This window comes from Hemiscyllium ocellatum, chromosome 19 (assembly GCF_020745735.1).
Source record: "Hemiscyllium ocellatum isolate sHemOce1 chromosome 19, sHemOce1.pat.X.cur, whole genome shotgun sequence".
In the NCBI taxonomy this organism is placed as follows: domain Eukaryota; kingdom Metazoa; phylum Chordata; class Chondrichthyes; order Orectolobiformes; family Hemiscylliidae; genus Hemiscyllium; species Hemiscyllium ocellatum.
The window spans coordinates 13,701,642-13,727,347 of record NC_083419.1 but is presented as its reverse complement, the minus strand read 5'-3'; the positions used below and the strand labels follow the sequence as shown (position 1 = coordinate 13,727,347).

Genomic DNA, 25,706 nt, shown 5'->3' with positions numbered 1-25,706 from the left:
GTTCTCTGACAGTCCCTTATGCTTTCTGCTACTCCACCAATCTTCGTGTCATCTGCAAACTTGCTGATTATATCAACAGTGCCCTGTTCCAGATCAATTTAGGTATATTACCAACAATAGTGCCCCCAGCACTGACCTCTGTGGAACACCACTGGTCACCTTTCTCCATTTCGAAAAACTCCCTTCAGCTACTACTCTCTGTCTCCTGTTGCTCAACCAGTTATTTATCCACCTAGCTAGAACACTCTGCACACCATATGACTTCACTTTCTCCATTAGTCTACCATGGGGAATCTTATCAAACGCCTTACTAAAGTCCAAGTATATTACATCAACAGCCCTTCCTTCATCTATCAACTTGGTCACTTCCTCGAAGAACTCTATTAAGTTGGTAAGGCATGATCTTCCCCACACAAAACCACATTGCCTATCACTGATAAGCCCATTCTTTTCGAAATATAAATAGATCCTATCCCTCAGTACTTTCTCCAGCAACTTTCCCACCATTGATGTAAGGCTCACTGGTCTGTAGTTACCCGGAATATCCCTACTACCCTTCTTTTACAGGTGGACAACATCGGCAACCCTCCAGTCCTCCGGCACCTCACTTGTATTTAAGGATGCCACAAAGATATCTGTCAGGGCCCCAGCTATTTCTTCTCTCGCCTCCCTCAGCAACCTAGGATAGTTCCCATCCGGTCCTGGGGATTTGTCCACCTTAATAACCTCTAGCCTACCCAATACATCTTTCCTATTTATGTCAACGTGATCCAGACTAATCAAATTTCTATCTGTAATCTCAATATTCATCACATTCCTCTCCTCAGTGAACACTGATGCAAAGTAATCATTCAAAATCTCACCCATTCTCTCAGGTTTGACACGCAGCCTTCTTTTGTTATCCTTTAGTGGACCAATCCTTTCTCTAGTTACCTGCTAGCTTCTTATATAATAAAATACTTTGGGATTCTCCTTAATTCTGCTCGCTAAAGCTATTTCATGACCCCTTTTAGCCCGCTTGATTCCTCGTTTAAGACATGTCCTACTCTTCCAAAATTCTTCCAGGGCCCATTCTGTTCTTAGCTGCCTAGACCTTATGTATGCTTCCCTTTTCCTCTTGGCTAGTTGTACAATTTCTCCTGTCATCCACAGTTCATGAATCTTGCTATTCCTATCCTTTGCCTTCAACGAGACATGCCTATCCTGCACTATCTTTAACCTATCTCTGAAAGCCTCCCACATCTCAAATGTGGACTTCCCTTCAAATAGCTGTGTCCAATCCACATTTCTGAGCTCCTCCCTAATTTTGATGTAATTGGCCTTGGCCCAGTTTAGTACTCTTCCCTTAGGACTACTCTCTTCTTTATCTACGAGTATTCTAAAACTTACAGAATTGTGGTCAATGTTCCCAAAGAAATCCCCCACCACAACTTCTACCACCTATCCTGGCTCGCTCCCCAGTATCAGGTCCAATATGGCACCTTCCCTCATCGGACTATTGACATACTGCTCTAGAAAACTCTCCTGGATGCTTCTTACAAATTCTACTCCATCCAGACCTCTGACGTTAAGTGTATCCCAGTCAATGTTGGGAAAATTAAAATCTCTCATCACCACTACTCTATTGCGTCTACATCTTTCCATAATCTGTTTACCTATTTGTTCTTCTACCTCACGCTCACTGTTGGGAGGCCTATAATACAGCCCCAACAGGGTGGTTATGGTTGGGGATTTCAACTTTCCAAACATAGACTGGGACTGCCATAGCGTTAAGGGTTTAGATGGAGAAGAATTTATTAAGTGTGTACAAGAAAATTTTCTGATTCAGTATGTGGATGTACCTATGAGAGAAGGTACAAAACATGACATACTCTTGGGAAATAAGGCAGGGCAGGTGACGGAGGTGTCAATGGGGAAGCACTTTGGGACCAGTGACCATAATTCTATTAGTTTTTAAATAGTGATGGAAAAGGATAGATCAGATCTGAAAGTGGACGTTCTAAATTGGAGGAAGGCCAATTGTGATGATATTAGGCAAGAACTTTTCAAAAGCTGATTGAGGGCAGATGTTTGCAGGTAAAAGGACAGCTGGAAAATGGGAAGCCTTCAGAAATGATCAATTGGATCAATGGGCTGAGGGGTGGCAGACGCAGTTTAATTTGGATAAATGTGAGGTGTTGCATTTTGGTATAACAAATAAGGGCAAGATTTATTCAATTAAAACTAAGGCTTTGGGTAGTGTTGTAGAACAGAGAGACCTTGGGGTTCAGGTACATAATTCTTTTATATCTGACTCACATATCGATAGATGGATAAGAACACTTGCCTTCATTGCTCAGACTACTGAGAGTTGGGCCATAATGTCAAGGTTGTACAAACACTGGAATGGCCTCTTCTGGAGTACTGTGTTCAATTCTAGTTGCCCTGTTATAGGAAGGTTATAACAAGCTGGAGAGTGTTCAAAAGAGATTTACCAGGATGCTGCCAGAAATGGAGGGTTTGAGTTATAAGGAGAGGCTGGATAGGCTGGAACGTTTTTCACTAAAGCATATGACCTTGAGAGGTGATCTCATAGAGATTTATAAAATCATTTGGGGCATAAATAAGGTGAAGGGCAGGTGACTTTTCCCTAAAGTGAGGACCGGGGGCATATTTTAAGGTGAGAGGAGAAAAATTTTAAAAAGACATGAGGGTACACTTTGTTATATAAGGAATGGATTTAGAATGAACTTCCAAGGAGATGGTGAATGCAGTTAGTTACAATGCTTAAACAACATTTGGATAAGCACATGAATAAGAAATCTTTGGAGGGTTATGGGCCAAGCACAGGCAGATGGGACCAATTTGGTTTTGGGATTATGACTGGCAAGGACTTTTGGACCAAAGGGTCTATTTCCATGCTGTACAATTTTATGACTATCCTGGATGAAGAAAAGTCTACAGAATATTAGGAAGTGGTCATTAAGTAAAGTCACGCTTGATGATGTTTTGAGAGAGGAAAGAATATGAGTACCCTGATTTTTATGGAAAGTTATATCGGTGCTGGGGTGACCAAGAAATGTTTGAAGAACCAGGCAAGGCCAGTGACGGGTTTGACACTGAACCAAAGCAAAACCCCATTAATATTTGTAGCTCCACTTCTGTAAAGCAGTGATATATGGTAGGATGATTTGTGGAAGTGAAAATAAGAGCACATAAAACAGTGATTTTGAAATTTAAAAGGAATAAAGCAAGAATGTTTACTGAAAAGAAAGGCTCAGCTGCTTTGGCTCACAGGTAGCATGCTTATCTGAGTAAGAAGGTCATAAATTCAAGAGCCAGTCAGAGACTTGATCATATATTGTAGGCAGAAAGTTAGTCTAGTACTGAGGGAGGTCTATACTTTTTAAATTGCTGCCTTTTTGGATGAAATACTAAGCCTGTTGGGAATCAATTTAGCTCAGTTGGCTGGACTGTTGGTTTACAAATCAGTGCAATGTCAACAGTGTGGGTTCAATTCCCATCACTGATTTGAGGTTACCATGAAGGACTCTCTTTCTCAAACTCTTGCCTCGCCTAAGGTCTGGTGGCCCTCAGGTTAAATTACCACTAGTTGCTTCTCTCTAATGAGACAGCAGCCCCTATCATCTAGTAAGACTATGGCGATACATCAAGAACTAAGCCTGTTTACCATCTCTACTATAAGGGGGAAAGTATAAAACAAAATTAGAGAGTTCTCCCAGTATCTTGCACAATATTTGTTCTTCAAGCAGATTAGTCCAGATTATCTAATCACTTATCTCATTGCTATTTGCGGAACATTTGACTGCTACTTTGATAGTATTTAAATGGCTGTAAACTTTTGAGATATTCTGAGGTTATGAAAGGCACAATGTAACCTTTATGGGAAATAAGAATAAGTGTTCTTAAAAATAATAAATGAAGGAAGGTCAGAGAGGTTGCTAGGAGGAAGAAGATCAGAAAGAAATTGTGATGCGAATGAAAATAGTTTGGAAGCTTAAAGTGAGAAAGGGATTTACTATCAAACAACTAGTGAAGATGAAGAAGGACGCTTATTTAAGGTTGAGGAAGCAAGGATCAGACAGGGCTCAAGGTAGCTAGGAAGGAACTGAAGAATGAACTCAGGAGAGCTAAACTGGAGCATGAAAAACCCTTGGCGGATAGGATTAAGGAGAACCCCAAGTCGTTCTACACTTATGTGAGGAACAAGAGGATGGCCAGAGTGAGGGTAGGGCTTATCAGTGATAGCGGAGGGTACTTGCACCTGGAGTTGGATGAGATAGGGGAGGTCCTTAATGAATACTTTGCTTCAGTATCCACTAGTCAGAGGGATTGTCATTTGTGAGGACAGCTTGAAACAGACTGATACACTTGAACAGGTTGATGTTAAAAATGATGTGCTGGGTTGAGTGGATAGCCAGAGGATTTTTTCCAGGATGGAAATGGCTATCACAAGGTGGCACAATTTTAAGATGATTGGGGAAGGTTCAGAGGAGATATCAGAGGTGGGTTCTTTATTCAAAGAATGGGGAGTACGTGGAATGCACTGCCAGCCGTGGTATTAGAGTCAGATATATTACAGATGTTTAAGCAACTCTTGGATTGGCATATAGATGATAGTAAAATGTAGCATATGTAGATTAGTTTGACCCTAGAGTAGGATAAAACATCGGCACAACATCAAGGGCTGAAGGGCTTGTACTGTGCTGTACTGTTTTATGTTCTATGTAACAATTTTTCTTGCATTTGGTTGAATTGTGCAAGCTTCCCACAAAGTTTTCGGGTACACCTGATCAGGTCCTGGAGATTAATCCACCTTTACCCATTTCAAGACATTCAGCACTTCCTCCTCTGTAATCTGGACATTTTGCAAGATGTCACCATCTATTTCCCTACAGACTATATCTTCCATATCCTTTTCCACAGTAAATACTGATGCAAAATACTCGTTCAGTATCCCTCCCCCATTTTCTGCGGTTCCACACAAAGGCCACCTTGCTGATCTTTGAGGGGCCCTATTCTCTCCCTAGTTACCCTTTTGTCCTTAATGTATTTGTAAAAACCCTTTGGATTCTCATTAATTCTATTTGTCCCCTTTTTGCCCTCCTGATTTCCTTCTTAAGTATACTCCAACTTCCTTTATACTCTTTTAAGGATTCACTCGATCTATCCCGTCTATACATTACATATGCTTCCTTCTTTTTCTTAACCAAATCCTCAATTTATTTAATCATCCAGCATTCCCTATACCTACCAGCCTTTCCTTTTACTCTGACAGGAATATACTTTCTCTGGATTCTCATTATCTCATTTCTGAAGGCTTCCCATTTTCCAGCTGTCCCTTTACCTGCAAACATCAGCCCCCAATCAGCTTTAGAAAGTTCTTGCCTAACACTGTCAAAACTGGCCTTTCTCCAATTTAGAACTTCAACATTTAAATCTGGTCTATCCTTTTCCAACACTATTTTAAATCAAATAGATTTATAGTCACTGGCCCCAAAGTGCTCCCCCACTGATACCTCAGTCACCTGCCCTGTCTTATTTACAGATAATCGAGATCTCCTTACAAATCTGTTTCTCAATTTCCCTCTGATTATTAGGGGTTCTATAATACAATCCCAATAGGCGATCATCCCTTTCTTATTTCTCAGTTCCACCCAAATAACTTCCCTGGATGTATTTCCAGGAATATCCTCCCACAGCACAGCTGTAATGCTATCCCTTATCAAAAATGCCACTCCCCCTCCTCTCTTGCCTCCATTTCTATCCTTCCTGTAGCATTTGTATTCTGGAACATTAAGCTCCTAGTCATACCCATCCCTGAGCCATGTTTCTGTAATTGCTATGATATCTCAGTCCCATGTTCCTAACCATGCCCTGAGTTCATTTGCCTTCCCTGTTAGGCCCCTTGCATTGAAATAAATGCAGTTTAATTTATTATTCCTACCTTGTCCCTGCTTGCCCTGACTGTTTGACTCATTCTGTTCTCAACTGTACCAGTCTCAGATTTAAAAATCACACAACACCAGGTTATAGTCCAACAGGTTTAATTGGAAGCAAAAATTTGCTATAAATTCTGTGTTACGATCGAGCCCTCCACAATCACCTGATGAAGGAGCGTCACTCCGAAAGCTGGTGTGCTTCCAATTAAACCTGTTGGACTATAACCTGGTGTTGTGTGATTTTTAACTTTATACACCCCAGTCCAACACTGGCATCTCCAAATCAGTCTCAGATTGATCTCTTTCCTCACTATCTCCCTGGGTCCCACCTCCCCACCTCCCCACCTTACTAGTTTAAATCTTCCCAAGCAGCTCTAGCAAATTTCCCTGCCAGTATATTAGTCCCCTTCCAATTTAGGTGCAATCTGTCCTTCTTGTACACTGGGCCTCTTGCTGAGACATTTGGATCATCGATAGTCACAGGTAAGGTGCTGGAAGACTGGAGGTCGGCAAACGTGGTGCCACTGTTTAAGAAGGGTGGTAAGAAGCCAGGGAACTATAAACCAGTGAGTCTGACCTCGGTGGTGGACAAGTTGTTGGATGGACTTCTGAGGGACAGGATGTACATGTATTTGGAAAGGCAAGGACTGATTAGGGACAGTGGGAAAGCACGTCTCACAAACTTGATTGAGTTTTTTGAAGAAGTAACAAAGAAGATTGATGAGGGCATGTGGTCTATATGGACTTCAGTAAGGTGTTTGACAAGGTTCCCCATGGGAGACTAGTTAGCAAGGTTAGATCTCATGCAGTACAGGGAGAACTAGCCATTTGGATACAGAACTGGCTCAAAGGTAGAAGACAGAGATTGGTGGTGGAGGGTTGTTTTTCAAACTGGAGGCCTGTGACCGGTGGAGTGCCACAAGGATCGGTGCTGGGTCCTCTTCTTTTTGTCATTTACATAAATGATTTGGATGCAAGCATAAGAGGTACAGTTAGTAAGTTTGCAGATGACATCAAAATTGGAGGTGCAGTGGACAGCAAAGACGGTTACCTCAGATTACAGCAGGATCTGGACCAGATGAGCCAATGGGCTGAGAAGTGGCAGATGGAGTTTAATTCAGATAAATGCGAGGTGCTGCATTTTGGGAAAGCAAATCTTAGCAGGACTTATACACTTAATTGTAATGTCCTGAACAAAGAGACCTTGGAGTGCAGGTTTATAGTCCTTGAAAGTGGAGTCGCAGGTTGATAGGATAGCGAAGAAGGCGTTTGGTATGCTTTCCTTTATTGGTCAGAGTATTGAGTACAGGGGTTGGGAGGTCATGATGCGGCTGTACAGGACATTGGTTAGGCCAATGTTGGAATATTGCATGCAATTCTGGTCTCCTTCCTACCGGAAAGATGTTGTGAAACTTGAAAGGGTTCAGAAAAGATTTGCAAGGATATTGCCAGAGTTGGAGGATTTGAGCTACAGGGAGAGGCTGAACAGGTGGGGCTGTTTTTCTTGGAGCGTCGGAGGCTGAGGGGTGACCTTATAAAAGTTGCCAAAATTATGAGGGGCATGGATAGGGTAATTAGGCAAAGTCTTTTCCCTGAGGTTGGGGAGTCCAGAACTGGAGGGCATATGTTTAGGGTGAGAGGGGAAAGATATAAAAGAGACCTAAGGGGCAACTTTTCACACAGAGTGTGGTACGAGCATGGAACGAGATGCCAGAGGAAGTGGTGGAGGCTTATAGAATTGCAACATTTGAGAGTCATTTGGATGGGTATATGAATAGGAAGGGTTTGGAGGGATACGGTCTGGGTGCTGGCGGGTGGGACTAGATTGGGTTGGGTTATCTGGTCAGCATGAACAGGTTGGACTGAAGGGTCTGCTTCCATGCTGTACATCTCTATGACTCTATAACAGTATAATAAAAAGCACATCTAATGAAAATGATTGTGTTTTCCACAGGCCAGACAGTCGTTATGCCAGAGCAGATCGGAGATGCACCTGGGACCCTGCAGAATTTCCATCTTAGCACACTGAGAAGAAATTTCCAGGAAAATTGAATTTTTTACTTGAATTCTATGCTGGGAACCCTCCAAAAGTTTAAATCGGAGACTTCAGAGGATTTCAATAAATTTATGTAAAATAGTTAATAAATGTTTGACAATTAAGTATATAGTGTAACTCGAGTAACTATTAAACTGACCTTGTATTTATCTCATGCATCCCCAATCACAAATCCCTCAGATCCTGAACTAATACCCTCAGACTCTGATCCTGACACCTTTCCCCTCCCAGAACCCGGAGCACCCCTCCACCTGCGACCTGACACTCCACTCCACTCCATCACCTCAATCCCAATGTGCACCCAGTTACCCCCTCCACCAGCGACACAACCCCTACCAGTTCTATCCCCTGAAATCTGTGTTGGATAGCCACTCCCAAGAAAATCTTGTTCAATTAGTACACAAAATATTAATTAAAACTAAAAAGTCATGATTTAAGGAAATTATATGGAAAACTGTGTAACAGAGCTACCCACTAATAATTGATATATTTCTACAATAGACTAAGATGAATATAAATTAAGTGAAAGTCTACAGTTCAATTTTTCGACTAAGAATTGAGAAGAATTTCTTTTTCACAGTAACTGTAAATATTATTGCAAATTTCCTACTTTCTGATACATAGGGTCTGGCCAGGAACTCAACCACCATTTTGTGATAGGCAACCGTAGGATCAAATCCTGCCTCTGATAACAAATCCCAGTGATGGACAAGATCCAGCTTCGATTGATAAGAATGCTTTGAATTCTGATAAATTAGATCCATGATTCTGAAGAGAAAGAAATAAGACCTTTTATTTTTGAAATGTGCCTTACATCTTACCTGTCAATGATAATGCCAATGGCAGCCCAATGACCTAACTTCCCAAAAAGCAACAAACGTACAGAACATAAACACACATATATATAGATCTGGGGCATTGAGGCTTGGGGTAGGTAGGAGTGATTTTGACTACTAGTAAGTATACTATAAAATGGTACTAGTTTCAGTCAGATTCCCGCCCAAAGTAATAATAATGAGTACACCCCATTATTCCTGTGAATCGCTTCTGCATTTTCACAGTTTTCATGTTTAGCTTTTACATTTTTCCAATAATATGGCATCCAGAACTGTACACAATACTCTGGCTGAAGTCCAACATATGCCTTATGCAAATTCAACAGACCTCCTTGTTCTTGTATTCTGTCCCTCTTTTATAAAGTGTACACCATTTTTATTTGAGCATCCTATCTATTCCATGTGGGAACTGAGCAGCAACAAGAAAAGGTCCAGCTCTAAAGGGGATGCAAGAACAGAGGGAACTAAGTATCGTGCACCCCCCTCCCATTAATCTCTCAGTTTCCTTGGCCCACAAGCCTCATTCCTAATGAAGAGCTTATGCCTGAAACATCGATTCTCGTGCTCTTCTAGTGCTGCCTGACTGGCTGTGTTTTTCCAGCACCACACTCTTTGACTTTGATCTCCAGCATCTGCAGTGCTCACTTTCTCCTCATACATGTGCATGAGTCATTGAAGGTGGCAGAAAAATTTGAGAGAGTAGATAATAAAGCACACAGTATCCTAGATTTTATAAATAGGAGCATAGCATACAAGAGCAGGAAGTTTATGATGAACTTGGATATGAGTTTAGCCTCAGCTGGGATATTACATCCAGTTCTAGATGCTACATTTTTGGAAAAAATTAACTTGCCCAACACAATCTTTCTCATGGGAATGGTTGTTTCCAGGACCTCACCTACCTTCCTCCCTTTGACATTTACTGGCATGCTATTAGTGTCCATCACTGTGAAGATACTTGAGAGAATTATGTTAAGATTTGCAAGAATAATTCCACGGATTAGGAATTGCAATTATTAAGATACAAGTTATAAGATATAAGTTAAGGCTGTTTTCCTTGGAAACGGGAACGAGATTTGATAGAGCTTTTCAAAGCCATGTTGGGTCTGACAGAATGGGCAGACAGAAATAGCTCTTGTTTATGAAAGAATCGAAAGGAAGAGACACAAATTTAAAGTAATTGGGGAAAGAAACAAAAGCGACACAAGGAAAACTCTTTCATGTAGGGTATGATTAAGGCCTGGAATGTACTGCTTGAAGGTGTGTCAATGGATGCAAGTTCAATCAAGGCATTCAAAAGGAAAATTATATTTTCATTGGAAAAGGAACAATAAAGAGGGTAAGGGGGATAACCTGGGAGAGTAACAGAGTTGCTCATTTCAGCTTAAGTGTAGATATAATGCAGCCAAACAGTCGTCTTCTTTGATGTACACATATTTGGAAAGGCAAGGACTGATTCGGGATAGTCAACATGGCTTTGTGCATGGGAAATCATGTCTCACAAACTTGATTGAGTTTTTATGAAGAGTAACAAAGAAGATTGATGAGGGCAGAGCAGTAGATGTGATCTATTTGGACTTCAGTAAGGTGTTCGACAAGGTTCCCCATGAGAGAATGAATAGAAAGGTTAGATCTAATGGAATACAGGGAGAACTAGCCATTTGGATACAGAACAGGCTCAAAGGTAGAAGACAGAGGGTGGTGGTGGAGGGTTGTTTTTCAGACTGGAAGCCTGTGACCAGTGGAGTGCCTCAAGGATCGGTGCTGGGTCCTCTACATTTTGTCATTTACATAAATGATTTGGATGCGAGCATAAGAGGTACAGTTAGTAAGTTTGCAGATGACACCAAAATTGGAGGTGTAGTGGACAGCGAAGAGGGTTACCTCAGATTACAATAGGGTCTGGGCCAATGGACTGAGAGGTGGCAGATGGAGTTTAATTCAGATTAATGCGAGGTGCTGCATTTTGGGAAAGCAAATCTTAGCAGGACTTATACACTTAACGGTAAGGTCCTAGGGAGTGTTGCTGAACAAAGGGACCTTGGAGTGCAGGTTCATAGCTCCTTGAAAGTGGAGTCGCAGGTAGATAGGATAGTGAAGAAGGTGTTTGGTATGCTTATCTTTATTAATCAAAGTATTGAATACAGGAGCTGGGAGGTCATGTTGTGGCTGTACAGCACATTAGTCAGGCCACTGTTGGAATATTGCGTGTAATTCTGGTCTCCTTCCTATCAGAAAGATGTTGTGAAACTTGAAAAGGTTCAAAAAAGATTTACAAGGATGTTGCCAGCGTTGGAGGATCCGAGCTACAGGGAGAGGTTGAACAGGCTGGGGCTGTTTTTCCTGGAGCGTCTGAGGCTGAGGGGTGACCTTATAGAGGTTTACAAAATTATAAGGGCATGGATAGGATAAATAGTCAATGACTTTTCCCTGGGGTCGGCGAGTCCAGAACTAAAGGCATAGGTTTAGGGTGAGAGGGGAAGGATATAAAAAGAGACTGAAGGGGCAACTTTTTCATGCAGAGGGTGGTATGTGTATGGAATGAGCTGCCAGAGGATGTGGTGGAGACTGGTACAATTGCAACATTTGAGAGTCATTTGGATGGGTATATGAATAGGAAGGGGTTGGAGGGATATGGCCAGGTGCTGGCAGGTGAGACTAGATTGGGTTGGGATATCTGGTCGCGTGGATGGGTTGGAGCGAAGGGTCTGTTTCCATGCTGTACATCTCTATGACTCTAAGACTAAGTGGGACTAGAATAATTTAGGATATCTGTTCGGCATGGATGAGTTGGAACAAAGGGTCTGTTTCCATGCTGTACCTCTCTATGACTCTATATATCGGGACACGTCTTTGTACCTAGGCGAAACATTGTCAGTTAATTATTTATTGTACAGAAAATAAAATTTCTCATGTACCTCATTAAAGAATTAACATTGGGTCTTGATCCCTGCAATTAGCTTCTCTAAAGTTTATTTCAATTGAATAATTCATTTTGATTAATATTTCAATATATTGAATGTGTATCACTTGTCAGGGAAATGTAGCAAAGAAAAGTGATTACAGCAAAACCACCACCAAATATTAACAAGTATCTCAAAAATACAAGAATATCACAGAGTTGTTTCAGCACAAATGGAGACAATTCAGCCTATTGTGCCTGCACCTACTCTTCAAATGAGTAGCAATACCTTGTGCCAATTTCCTGTCTTTTCCCCATATCCTTGCACACAATTTCTATCCAAATAATCAACGAATGCCCTCTTGAACACCTCAATCAGTTTTGCCTTCACCACATTTCCAGGCATGCATTCTGTACCTCCTTCCTGCTTCCTTTTGCATATCACTTTAATCCTATGTTGTCTTGTTCTTGGTCCTTTTATGAGTGGCAACCGATTCTCCTCATTTTCTGCTCATGAGTTAGAAAACTTTGATCAAATCTCTTCTCAACCTTCTTCTCTCCAAACAGAACAATCCCAACTTCTAAAATTTATCCTGAAAACTGAAGTTTCTCATTCTTGGAACTATTCTTGTGAATCGCTGCTGCATTCTCACATTTTTTATGTTTTGCTTTTACGTTTTTCTTATATTGTGGCACCCAGAACTGTACGCAATACTCTGGCTAAAGTCGAACACGTGTCATATGCACGTTCACCGTACCTCCTTGCTCTTGTGTCCCTCTCTTATAAAGTCAAGGGCGCTGACATTGTGAACTGCTGCTCTTCATTTGTCTTGCAACCTTCAATGATCTGTGTACATATATATTCTGTTCCTGCATCCCCATAAGAAATGCATTTTTCTTACAAAGTGCATCATCTGTCATTTGTCTCCCTACTCCACCAACTTGTCAATGTGCTTTATGGAGTTTCACACTGTCCTCCTCACAGTCTGCAATTCTTTACAAATTTTGTGTCATCTCCAAACTTTGAAATTGTTGTCTGCACATCAAGATCCAGGTCAATAATATATACAGAAAAAGTAAGGTTCCCAATATTGGCTGGGGAACGCCAACAGAAACATTCCTCAAGCCCAAATATCCATCGATCATACTCTCTGTTTCCTATCACTATGTATCCACATTGCTATCGTCTCTTTTATTCCATGACTTATAATTTTGAAAAGCTCCAGGCACCCTGTGTATACCTGTATGACTTTCATCCCAGTCCATAAGACCATAAGATCACAAGTCAAAGGAGTGGAAGTAAGGCCATTCGGCCCATCGAGTCCACTCCGCCATTCAATCATGGCTGATGGGCATTTCAACTCAACCTACCCGCATTCTCCCCGTAGCCCTTAATTCCTTGAGACAACAAGAATCTATCAATCTCTGCCTTGAAGACATTTAGCGTCCCGGCCTCCACTGCACTCTGTGGCAATGAATTCCACAGGCCCACTACTCTCTGGCTGAAGAAATGTCTCCGTATTTCTGATCTGAATTGACCCCCTCTAATTCTCAGGCTGTGTCCACGGATCCTAGTCTCCCCGCCTAACAGAAAAAATTTCCTAGCGTCCACCCTTTCCAAGCCATGTATTATCTTGTACATTTCTATTAAATCTCCCCTTAATCTTCTAAACTCCAATGAATACAATCCCAGGATCCTCAGCCGTTCCTCATATGTTAGACCAACCATTCCAGGGATCATCCGTGTGAATCTCCGCTGGACACGTTCCAGTGCCAGTATGTCCTTTCTGAGGTGTGGGGACCAAAACTGGACACAGTACTCCAAATGGGGCCTAACCAGAGCTTTATAAAGTCTCAGTAGCACAACGGTGCTTTTATATTCCAACCCTCTTGAGATCAGTGACAACACTGCATTCGCTTTCTTAATCACGGACTCAACCTGCATGTTTACCTTTAGAGAATCCTCGACTAGCACTCCCAGATCCCTTTGTACTTTGGCTTTATGAATTTTCTCACCGTTTAGAAAGTAGTCTATGCTTTTATTCTTTTTGCCAAAGTGCAAGACCTCGCATTTGCTCACGTTGAATTCCATCAGCCATTTCCTGGACCACTCTCCCAAACTGTCCAGATCCTTCTGTAGCCTCCCCACTTCCTCAGTACTATCTGCCTGTCTACCTAACTTTGTACCATCTGCAAACTTCGCTAGAATGCTCCCAGTCCCTTCATCCAGATCATTAATATATAAAGCGAACAGCTGTGGCCCCAACACTGAAGCCAGCGGGACACCGCTTGTCACCAGCTGCCATTCCAAAAAAGAACCTTTTATCCCAACTCTCTGCCTTCTGTCAGACAGCCAATTCTCAATCCATCCCAGTAGCTCACCTCGAACACCATGGGCCCTCACCTTGCTCAGCAGCCTCCTGTGAGGCACCTTATCAAAGGCCTTTTGGAACTCTAGATAGACCACATCCACTGGGTTTCCCTGGTCTAACCTACTTGTCACCTCTTCAAAGAATTCTAACAGGTTTGTCAGACATGACCTCCCCTTACTAAATCCATGTTGACTTGTTCTAATCAGACTCTGCTCTTCTAAGAATTTAGAAACCTCATCCTTAATGATGGATTCTAGAATTTTACCAACAACCAAGGTTAGGCTAATTGGCCTATAATTTTCCATCTTTTGTCTTGATCCTTTCTTGAACAAGGGGGTTACAACAGCGATCTTCTAATCATCCGGGACTTTCCCTGACTCCAGTGACTCTTGAAAGATCTCAACCAATGCCTCCACTATTTCCTCAGCCACCTCTCTCAGAACTCTAGGATGTATCCCTTCGGGGCCAGGAGATTTATCAATTTTAAGACCTTTTAGCTTTTCTAGCACTATCTCTTTTGTAACGGCAACCATACTCAACTCAGCTCCCTGACCCCCTTTAATTGTTGGGATATTATTCATGTCTTCCACTGTGAAAACTGACGCAAAGTACTTGTTAAGTTCTCCTGCTATTTCCTTATCTCCCATCACTAGGCTTCCAGCATCAGTTTGAAATGGTCCAATGTCTACTTTTGCCTGTCGTTTGTTTCTTATGTATTGAAAGAAACTTTTACTATCATTTCTAATATTACTGGCTAGCCTACCTTCATATTTGATCCTCTCCTTTCTTATTACTCTCTTTGTTATCCTCTGTTTGTTTATGTAGCTTTCCCAATCTTCTGATTTCCCAGTGCTCTTGGCCACTTTATAGGATCTCTCTTTTTCTTTAATACATTTCCTGACTTCCTTTGTCAGCCATGGCTGTCTAATCCCTCCCCGGATAATCTTTCTTTTCTTAGGGATGAACCTCTGTACAGTGTTCTCAATTATACCCACAAGCTCATGCCATTTTTGCTCTACTGTCTTTCCCGCTAGGCTCTCCTTCCAGTCTATTTTTGTCAGTTCCTCTCTCATGCCCTCATAATTACCTTTATTTAACTGTAACACCATTACATCCGATTTTGCCTTCTCTCTTTTGAACTCCAGACTGAACTCTACCATATTATGATTGCTGCTTCCTAAGGGTTCCCTTACTTTAAGATCTTTTATAAAGTCTGGTTCATTGCAAAGCACTAGGTCCAGAATAGCCTGCTCCCTTGTGGGCTCCATGACAAGCTGTTCCAAAAAGCCATCCTGTAAGCATTCCATGAATTCCCTTTCTTTGGATCCACTTATTTACCCAGTCCACCTGCATGTTGAAGTCTCCCATGATCACTGTGACCTTGCCTTTCTGACATGCCTTCTCTATTTCCCGTTCTTAAGCTTTTGAAACACTCATTTATACCTTTCTTACCTCTAGAAATTACTATTCCAATATCCTCCTGACTGGTTTCTCACATTCTACTCTCCATAAACTTGAAATAATCAAAACCTTTGTTGCACGTGACTTAACTTGCAAAGGTCCTGTTCCACTACCATCCCTGTGTTTGCTAATCTACCTTCCCTCCCAGCCAAGGAACACGTGATTTTTAAAATTCTTGTACTTGTTCTTAAATCTTTCCATAGCTTGGACCCTCCCTACGTTTGTAATTTCCTTCAGCCCCACAACATATTTGCAGTTCTTCAATGCTTGCCTCTTGTGCATTCCCAATTATAATTTTTCCACCATTCATCCCTCCTTAGTTGCCCCCTTAAAACACACAAAATTATTAATATGATGTAGTTGTTGTTATATGTGCAATACCTTGGAAATGCATAATTTCACAGTGCACCAAACGTAAGTGAAATAAATGAGGAAGAAAAGAACTCAGGAATTATATTGTAAAATGCATCAGTTCTATGAAATGTAAGGTTAAAGCACTTGGTTGAATTTTGCTCTGAAATGTAAAGCAACAGTACTTAATAACAAGAGTATAAAGAGTTACACTATAGGTTCTAAATGTAATGATTGAATATTAAAACAAGCAAGTCAAAATTTTGGCTTTTGACTTACATGGGATCAGATACAATCGTACACAAATCACGGAGGTTTCCACTCATTTCCAGATGCCAAGGTAGCTCTTGGTAAAGTTTCAGGGTGTATTTTTGCTGTGCAAGGTACTCTTTAAATAGTTGGTGACCGAGGGTCTTTTTATGGTTGAAATGATTTTGATAGGTGTTTGAAGTAGGTTCATTGACTGGAGCAATTACACCTACAATTTAGAACAAGAGACATAGAAATGAGCATAATTATTTTTAACAGTCGGTTACAAGCACATTTTCACTGCCCTTAAATAGACTTTGATTCAATTCTATGAATATGTAAGTGCATTAAAAACTCGTGTAAAAGTTGATATCATGTAAAAGTTGACTGCTCATTTTTGGTCAAAAATCTTTTATTTTCCATATATTTCAAGTAAAAGTCAACCCTACTATATCACCACTATAGGCCTTGGAGTGCAGGTTCATGGCTCCTTGAAAGTGGAGTCGCAGGTAGATAGGATAGTGAAGAAGGCTTTTGGTATACTTTCCTTTATTGGTCAGAGTATTGAGTACAGGAGTTGGGAGGTCATGTTGTGGCTGTAGAGCACATTGGTCAGGCCATTGTTGGAATATTGCATGCAATTCTGGTCTCCTTCCTATCAGAAAGATGTTGTGAAACTTGAAAAGGTTCAGAAAAGGTTTACAAGGATGTTGCCAGGATAGGAGGATCTGAGCTACAGGGAGAGGTTGAACAGGCTGGGGCTGTTTTCCCTGGAGCATCTGAGGCTGAGGGGTGACCTTATAGAGGTTTACAAAATTATGAGGGGCATGGATAGGATAAATAGGCAAAGTCTTTTCCCTGGGGTTGGGGAGTCCAGAACTAGAGGGCATAGGTTTAGGGTGAGAGGGGAAAGATATAAAAGAGACCGAAGGGGCAACTTTTTCACGCAGAGGGTGGTACATGCATGGAATGAGCTGCCAGAGGAAGTGGTGGAGGCTGGTACAATTGCAACATTTAAGAGGCATTTGGATGGGTATATGAATAGGAAGGGTTTGGAGGGATATGGGCCGGGTGCTGGCAGGTGGGACTAGATTGGGTTGGGATATCTGGTCGGCATGGACGGGTTGGACCGATGGGTCTGTTTCCATGCTGTACATCTCTATGACTCTACTACATCACATTATAAACAAAAGAAACTTCCTGTTCTCAATAACCCAATTAAACAAAATCACATTCATTCATTCATACTGGTAACTCTACTCATCACTCTTTTTTACTGTATTGCGTCTATTCATTCATTACTCTACTTACCCACTTAGTTTACTACAGCACATTTTGATTCATTCATTCATTGAGACCCGTACTAAGTCTATTGGTACTCATCGCACTTTGTTCACTATACATCCAAAAGTTAATGTTGTTAAAAAGTTAATCATTTTAATTGTGCCATTATATCTGAATAAAAGTAAGATATATCTTTAATTCTTTGACAAATTCTTTAATGTTGCTGAGGTTCATAATATACGAGAGTAAATGGGACGGATATGGAAGAATTTGGTGCGAAAGTTCAAGATGCTTAAAGATTCAGAATTTAATAAATGTTTCATTTTAAGTGTGCAATTATACCAAGCCATGATGTTGCTCAACAGTGAGATTTTGCAAGATTTTAATGAATCTTTGACATGTTAAATTTTTGTACCTGTCTATATAAATCTACTACCAATGAGTCATTTTTGTTTCTCTTGCTTTTATCCTGTAATTATCTTTACTGTAATTCATTCTGTTTCCCTTCTTTACACAGGATTAATTGTGCAATCAAATTGACTTCTGCTACTTAAATGGTATTTCAAGCTACAGCATGAATTTCAGCCCCTCAAAACTTGTATTAGACAAACCCTATAAATTGAACCTTTAAAAATAGCCTAAATAACTTCAACTTTTACATCAATATATATGGTAAATTTGTTGGACTACAATTTTAATCTCTGCAAATAGAAATACCTTAGTGTTCTTAATTAAATACTAATATAATAATTAATACAGTTATTGGTTTTCTTGCAATTTGTCCTGATGAATGCAAGATGAAAAGCTTTGACAAAATTAGTCTTTTCTTTCAACTACCAAACAACTATTTTAAATGTTCCTTTCCAATTTTAGCACGAGACTTTTTACCAAGAAGGAGATATTCCACAGCATCACGTATTGATTGGTGGGTGAAATTCAACAATCCATCTGGCCTTTCTTGTATCCATGCCATGGTGGCAGTCCGGAAGAGAGCCCAGTCAAAGCTACTGATCTCATTGGTGTCTTTGTAGCCTAGATCTTTAAGAAGTTGTTGGATATCCTCCTCATTTAGTCCATTACGAGATACACTGAGCAGACAAAGGATGTCAACGACCCAGCCCTTCATACCTGAAACACGGTGCGAGAAGAATTCCAGGAAATTAGGCATGCTTTTCTCTATAAACCATAGCAACGCTGATAAATGTAATCATCTCAATTTGACAATGCCTAATCTTCTATTTAAGGGAATACATGTCTAATCTATGCTTTCATAACTTTTCCCTTTTGGCCCAAGTATCATTCTGGTGCATCTGCACAGCACCTTCTCGAAGGTCAAAATATCATTCCTTAGGACCAAATGCAGTTCTCCAGATGCAGAGACCTTTTCTTTCTGATTAGTGATTGCATCATTCTTGCAATTTCCCACCATGTTTTGATTGATTCTGAGATTGCATTCTCAAGATAACTTTAACAATAGGTGCCATTTCAGCTCAGATAATGCACTAAAGATGTGAGGTTAAAATCTGTCTGTGTCCCAATAGGTCAGACTTTTCTAAAGTGGGAATTACAGAATCGTACATGGATTTATGCAGTTTTTCAGCAAAATAAAATGTAATTCTGCAAGTACAAATTCAACCCAAAAATTTATGTGTGTGTACATGCAGGGGAGACCGAGTGTGTGCATGTGGGTGTGTGTGCGGGGGTGAACACACACACCCACGTACACACATTCACTCAGTCTCACCTGCACGCACGTGCGTGCACGCGCGCGCGCACACACCACACAAGAGTTTGTGGGGTAAATTTGTACTTGCAGAATTACATTTTATTTTGCTCAAAAACTGCTTAAATTTATGTAAGTTTCTGTAAATCCCACTGTAGAAATAGAATCAGTCTGACCTAACATTGGGACACAGTCAGACTTTAACTTCACACCTTCACTGCATTGTCTGAGCTGAGATGGTACCAATGATTAAAGCTATCTTGAGAATGTAACTGTAAAAAAGTTTTGGGATTTACATATGAAGGAACCGAAACTAACATTATCATTCTAAAATATGAAAGACTTAAGCTAAATTTGTTTAATATTACATCCCATGACACTGCAATCCGATTGCTGTAAATTCTATGTCTTATGATTCTGCTCCACAACCATCTGATGAAGGAAGCTAGCCTGTTGGATATGTACCTGTTGGTGTTGTGTCATTTTTAACTTTGTCCTCCCCAATCCAACACCAGCACCTCCAAATTATAATACAAATATAAGTCTCATTTGAAGAGTTTGACCTTGCGACTTGTTTATATTTATTTAATAAAGAAGTGAGGATGGGAAAATTTTCTGGCTGTAACAAGCTGCTCCTTTTTTGAGGTATTTTAGGTGTTGGAGGTGATATCCTCGAATTCCAGGAGCAGCAATTGCTGTTTTATATGCTGTTGCATTGTTTTGGAACTTTGGAGAAAAAAAAGTCAAAACAATGGCACTTTTAAAAGGGAGAGGGACAGACAAAGGCAGCACATGGTCAGGTCAGTGCAGAAGAGAGGGAGAGAGAGAGAGAGGGAGAGAAACCTACACTGATAACTGACACAGCAGTGAACCTGCGCAGTTACAGCCCTTGCGAGTGAATTCATGTATTGCTGGACATCAGAGTGTGACTAGGAAAATTAACAAACAATGAAATTCACAACTGATCTTGGAGTAACCTGTTGGGAGAGGTCAAAGCACAGAAACAGATAAGTGAATACTTTTAAGTATAGCCTTCCTGTAAATCTACAATTGTGAGTACTGTGAGTTGGAGCAACAGTTAGAGGCAATGAGGAATTTACAAGAGCAAGGGGATGTGATGGATGGCAGTTATAGGAAGGGGAAAAAGTTCCAAGACAGTCACATAGATGGGTTAACTCCAGGAAAGATAAGAGAGGTAGGCAGGTGGTGTAGGAGTCTTCTGTGGCAATCACTTCCCTAGATTCTCACAGAGTTCTAAGGTACACCTCATCAGGTCCTGGGGATTTATCCACTTTTATGCGTTTCAAGACATCCAGAACATCCCTCTCTGTAATATGGACATTTTTCAAGATGTCACCATCTATTTCCCCACATTCGATATCTTCCATGTCCTTCTCTACAGTAAACACTGATGAAAAATACTCATTTAGTATCTCCCCCACCTACTGCGGCTCCACACAAAGATCGCCTTGCTGATCTTTGAGGGGCCAAATTCTTTCCCTACTTACCCTTTTGTCCTTTATACATTTGTAAAAAAAACTTTGAAGTCTCTTTAACTCTATTTGCCAAAACTAAGTCATGTCCCCTTTTGCCCTCCTGATTTCCCTCTTAAGTATATTCCTACTGCCGTTATACTTTTCTAAGGATTCATTTGATCTATCCTGTCTATACCTGACGTATGCTTCCTTCGTTTTCTTAACCAAACCCTCATTTCTCTCGTCATCCAGCTTTCCCTATACCTACCAGCTTTTCTTTTCATCCTAACAGGAATATACTGTCTTTGGACTCTCATTATCTTATTTCTGAAGGCTTCCCATTTTCCAGCCGTTCCTTTACCTGTGAACATCTGCCCCCAATCAGCTTTTGAAAGTTCTTGCCCAGTACCATTAAAATTAACCTTCCTCCATTTTAGAACTTCAACTTTTAGATCTGGTCTATCCTTTTCCATCACTATTTTAAAACTAATAGAATTATGGTCACTGGCCCCAAAGAGCTCGCCCCCGACACTTCAGCCACCTGCCCTGCCTTATTTCCCAAGAGTAAGTCATGTTTTGCACCTTCTCTAGTAGGTACATCCACATACTGAATCAGAAAACTTTCTTGTACAGACTTAAATTCTTCTCCATCTAAACACCATGACAGTCCAGTCTATGTTTGGAAAGTTAAAATCCCTTGTTGTGGTTCTGTTCGCCGAGCTGGAAGTTTTTGCTGCAAACGTTTCGTTCCCTGGCTAGGGAACATCATCAGTGCTATTGGAGCCTCCTGTGAAGCGCTGCTTTGATGTTTCTTCCGGTATTTATAGTGGTTTGTTCTTGCCGCTTCCGGGTGTCAGTTTCAGCTGTAGTAGTTTGTATGTGGGGTCCAGGTCGATGTGTCTGTTGATGGATGCTCTTGCCGTTTCCGGGTGTCAGTTTCAGCTGTAGTGGTTTGTATATGGGGTCCAGGTCCATGTGTCTGTTAATGGAGTTTGTGGATGAATGCCATGCCTCTAGGAATTCCCTGGCTGTTCTCTGTCTGGCTTGTCCTATGATGGTAGTGTTTTCCCAGTCAAATTCATGTTCCTGGTTGTCTGAGTGTATGGCTACTAGGGATAGCTGGTCGTGTCGTTTTGTGGCTAGCTGATGTTCATGGATGCGGATTGTTAGCTGTCTTCCTGTTTGTCCTATATAGTGTTTTGTGCAGTCCTTGCATGGTATTTTATAAACTACATTAGTTTGGCTCGTGCTGGCTATTGGGTCCTTTGTTCTAGTGAGTTGTTGTCTGAGTGTGGAAGTTGGCTTGTGTGCTGGCTGCCGGTAGTCTGGCTGCGACCCCTAGGACTCATAACAGCACACAAGCCAACTTCCACACTCAGACAACAACTCACTAGAACAAAGGACCCAATAGCCAGCACGAGCCAAACTAATGTAGTTTATAAAATACCATGCAAGGACTGCACAAAACACTATATAGGACAAACAGGAAGACAGCTAACAATCCGCATCCATGAACATCAGCTAGCCACAAAACGACACGACCAGCTATCCCTAGTAGCCATACACTCAGACAACCAGGAACATGAATTTGACTGGGAAAACACTACCATCATAGGACAAGCCAGACAGAGAACAGCCAGGGAATTCCTAGAGGCATGGCATTCATCCACAAACTCCATTAACAGACACATGGACCTGGACCCCATATACAAACCACTACAGCTGAAACTGACACCCGGAAACGGCAAGAACATCCATCAACAGACACATCGACCTGGACCCCACATACAAACTACTACAGCTGAAACTGACACCCGGAAGCGGCAAGAACAAACCACTATAAATACCGGAAGAAACATCAAAGCAGCGCTCCACAGGAGGCTCCAATAGTACTGATGATGTTCCCTAGCCAGGGAACGAAACGTTTGCAGCAAAAACTTCCAGCTCGGCAAACAGAACAACAACAACGGACACCCGAGCTACAAATCTTCAACCAGACTTTAGTTAAAATCCCCTACCATAACTATCCTATTATTCTCCCCTTGCTGAGATATTTGTATCATCAAGAGTCACAGGTAAGGTGCCGGAAGACTGGAGGTTGGCTAACTTGGTGCCACTATTTAAGAACAACTATGTAAGGACAAGCCAGTGAATTCTCAACCAGGAAGATTGATGTCGGTGGTCGGCAAGTGGTTAGAGGGAATCCTGATGTACATGTATTTGGAGAGGCAAGGGCTGATTAGACAAAGTCGACATGGCTTTATACATGGAAAATCATGGCTCATGAACTTGATTGAGTCTCTTGAAGAGGTAACAAAGAGGATTGATGAGGGCAGAGTGGTGGACATGATCCATATGGACTTTAGTAAGGCGTTCAACAAAGTTCCCCATGTGAGACTGGTTAGCAAGGTTAGATCTCATGGAATACAGGGAGAACTAGCATTTGGATACAGAATTGCCTCAATAAAAGACAGGGTGGTGGTGGAGGGTTGGTTTTTGGACTGGAGGCCTGTGACCACTGGAGTGCCACAAGGATCGGCGCTGGGTCCACTATTTTTTGTCATTTATATAAATGATTTTGAATGTGAGCATAAGAAGTATAGTTAAGTTTGCAGGTGACACCAAAATTGGAGGTGTAGTGGACAGTGAAAGAGCTGAAAATGTGTTGCTGGTTAAAGCACAGCTGGTTAGGCAGCATCCAAGGAACAGGAAATTCGACGTTTCGGGCCAGAGCCCTTCATCCTGATGAAGAGCTCTGGCCAGAAACATCAAATTTCCTGTTCCTTGGATGCTGCCTAACCTGCTGTGCTTTAACCAGCAACACATTTTCAGCTCTGATCTCCAGCATCTGCAGACCTCACTTTTTACTGGACAGTGAAAGAGGTTACCTCAGATTACAACAGGATCTTGATCAGATGGGCTGATGAGTGACAGATGGAGTTTAACTTAGATAAATGAGAGGTGCTACATTTTGAGAAAGCAAATCTTAGCAGGACCTATACACTTAATGGTAAGGTCCTTGGGAGTATTGCTGAACAAAAAGACCTTGGAGTGCAGGTTCATAACTCCTTGAAAGTTGTGTTGCAGGTAGATAGGATAGTGAAGAGGGCATTTGGTATGCTTTCCTTCGTTGGACAGAGTATTGAGTACAGGATTTGGCAGGTCATGTTGCAGCTAGACAGGACATTGGTTAAGCCTTTTGGAATATTACGTGCAGTTCTGGTCTCCTTCCTATTGAAAAGATTTTGGGTAACTTGAAAGGATTCAGAAAAGATTAACAAGGATGTTGCCAGGGTTGGAGGATTTGAGCTATAGGTAGAGGTTGAATAGGCCAGGGCTGTTATCCCTGGAGTGTTGGGGGCTGAGGGGTGATCTTATCGAAGTTTATAAAATCATGATGGGCATGGATGGGACAAAGAGACAAAGTGCAAAACTAGAGGACATAGGTTTAAGGTGAGAGGGGAAAGATATAAAAGAGACCTAAGGGGCAGCTTTTTCACATAGAGGGTGGTACGTGTATGGAATGAGCTGCTGCCAGAGGAAGTGGTGGAAGGCTATTATAATTGGATGGGTATATGAATAGGAAGGGTTTGGAGGGATATGGACCAGGTGCTGGCAAGGGAGACTAGATTAGGTTGGGATATCTGCTTGGCATGGACAAGTTGGACCAAAGGGTCTCTTTCCATGCTGTAATCTCTATGTGTCTCTGACTCTCAGTTTAAACTGGATTTTTTTTTGTCCAGAGTTCAAGAGACAGGTTTACATCTGATCAGGTGAGGGATAAACAACTTATTTCCCTGGAATATGCCTGTAATGATTTCACCAAATAAAACAGCTTCCTAACTATTAATCTTGTTTCATGGCTAAGCCCTTGTTTAGCTTCAAGTTTTATTGTAATACTATAGCTGCTCTTTCTTTGAGTCTGAAATTATGTGGTGGCAGTGGGGTTAGACTGTGTAGAAATTTTGGAGGATTTATTTACTCCAGAATCAATGCTGTGTGTATTCTTTCCTAAATTGTTTTGCTCCAAATGATGTGATTTTTGAAGTTTAAGGTATAGGATAGTTATTAGTCATATATTGTCCCTGCCATTTTTCCACACTTAAGCATAACATTTACATAATCTCATTCACCAATGCCATACCAATTCTCCCTTTACTGCAATCCCCATTCTATGTCATTCTATCCTGTCCATGCCAACCCATCCCTTTCCTCGCTTCTCTGCTGCGCCAACACTATCTAGCTCTTCCCATTCTATTCATCAACCAAAGTAAACTTGTTGTCATATTATCCTCCACTGTCTTCATGTAATTTTCCACCAACACATGGCTCCCATCCCACACCCTACCACTACAACCGCCAACTACTGGAAGCTGCATGTGAATCACACACGCCAAGCCTCTGTGCATCCCATATACCTCGACATGTGGCAGGCTCTGGACTATAATCTGGTGTTGTGTGACTTCTGACCTTGTCCACCCCAATCCAACACTGGCGCCTTTCATAATTTTTTTTCACTTTTTATAGCAATTGTAAATTTTTACAGTCAGTTCTTACATTCTCCTCAAGCTTATCTCATACTATATTTGCTCCTTTTTAACCATTCTCCTGGGTCTCCTTTGTTCCCTTCTAAACTATACCCAATCCTCAGGTCTATTTTTTTTTGACAATTTATGTGCCTCTTTTTTGCATCTTACACTATCTCTAACTTCCCTTGTATACGATAGTTTGGCTGCTGTTAAATTTGCAATATTGCGCCAAACAGGGATAAATAAGTTTTGTAGATAATTTATTTGCTCTTTGAATGTTTGCTTTTGCCTATCCACTCGCATTCCTTCAGTAACATTTCCCAATCCATCATAGCTATCTCACACCTTAGATCATTAAGATTTAGTTCTGAAGAATGGTCACTGGACTCAAAGTGTTAACTCTGCTTTTTCTCCACAGATGCTGTCTGACCTGCCGAGAATTTCGAACAATTTCTGATTTTGATTAAGATTCAGAGCCTTAGTCTCAGAATCAACTACTGCACTCCCGCAACATATTGGTCCAAGA

The 25,706-nt window shown here is 41.2% G+C and overlaps 1 protein-coding gene across 1 annotated transcript in view; it reads right to left on the bottom strand.

Annotated features, from left to right (window-relative positions):
* Nucleotides 1-25,706, bottom strand: part of ttc41 (tetratricopeptide repeat domain 41) — a 68,931-nt gene that overhangs the window by 31,404 nt on the left and 11,821 nt on the right. Inside the window, exons 6-8 of the mRNA XM_060840042.1 lie at nt 18,342-18,581; nt 16,200-16,398; nt 8,609-8,766 (exon numbers count right to left, since the gene is read on the bottom strand). Coding sequence (XP_060696025.1) covers nt 8,609-8,766; nt 16,200-16,398; nt 18,342-18,581 — 597 coding nt within the window. The remainder of the gene's footprint in view (nt 1-8,608; nt 8,767-16,199; nt 16,399-18,341; nt 18,582-25,706) is intronic.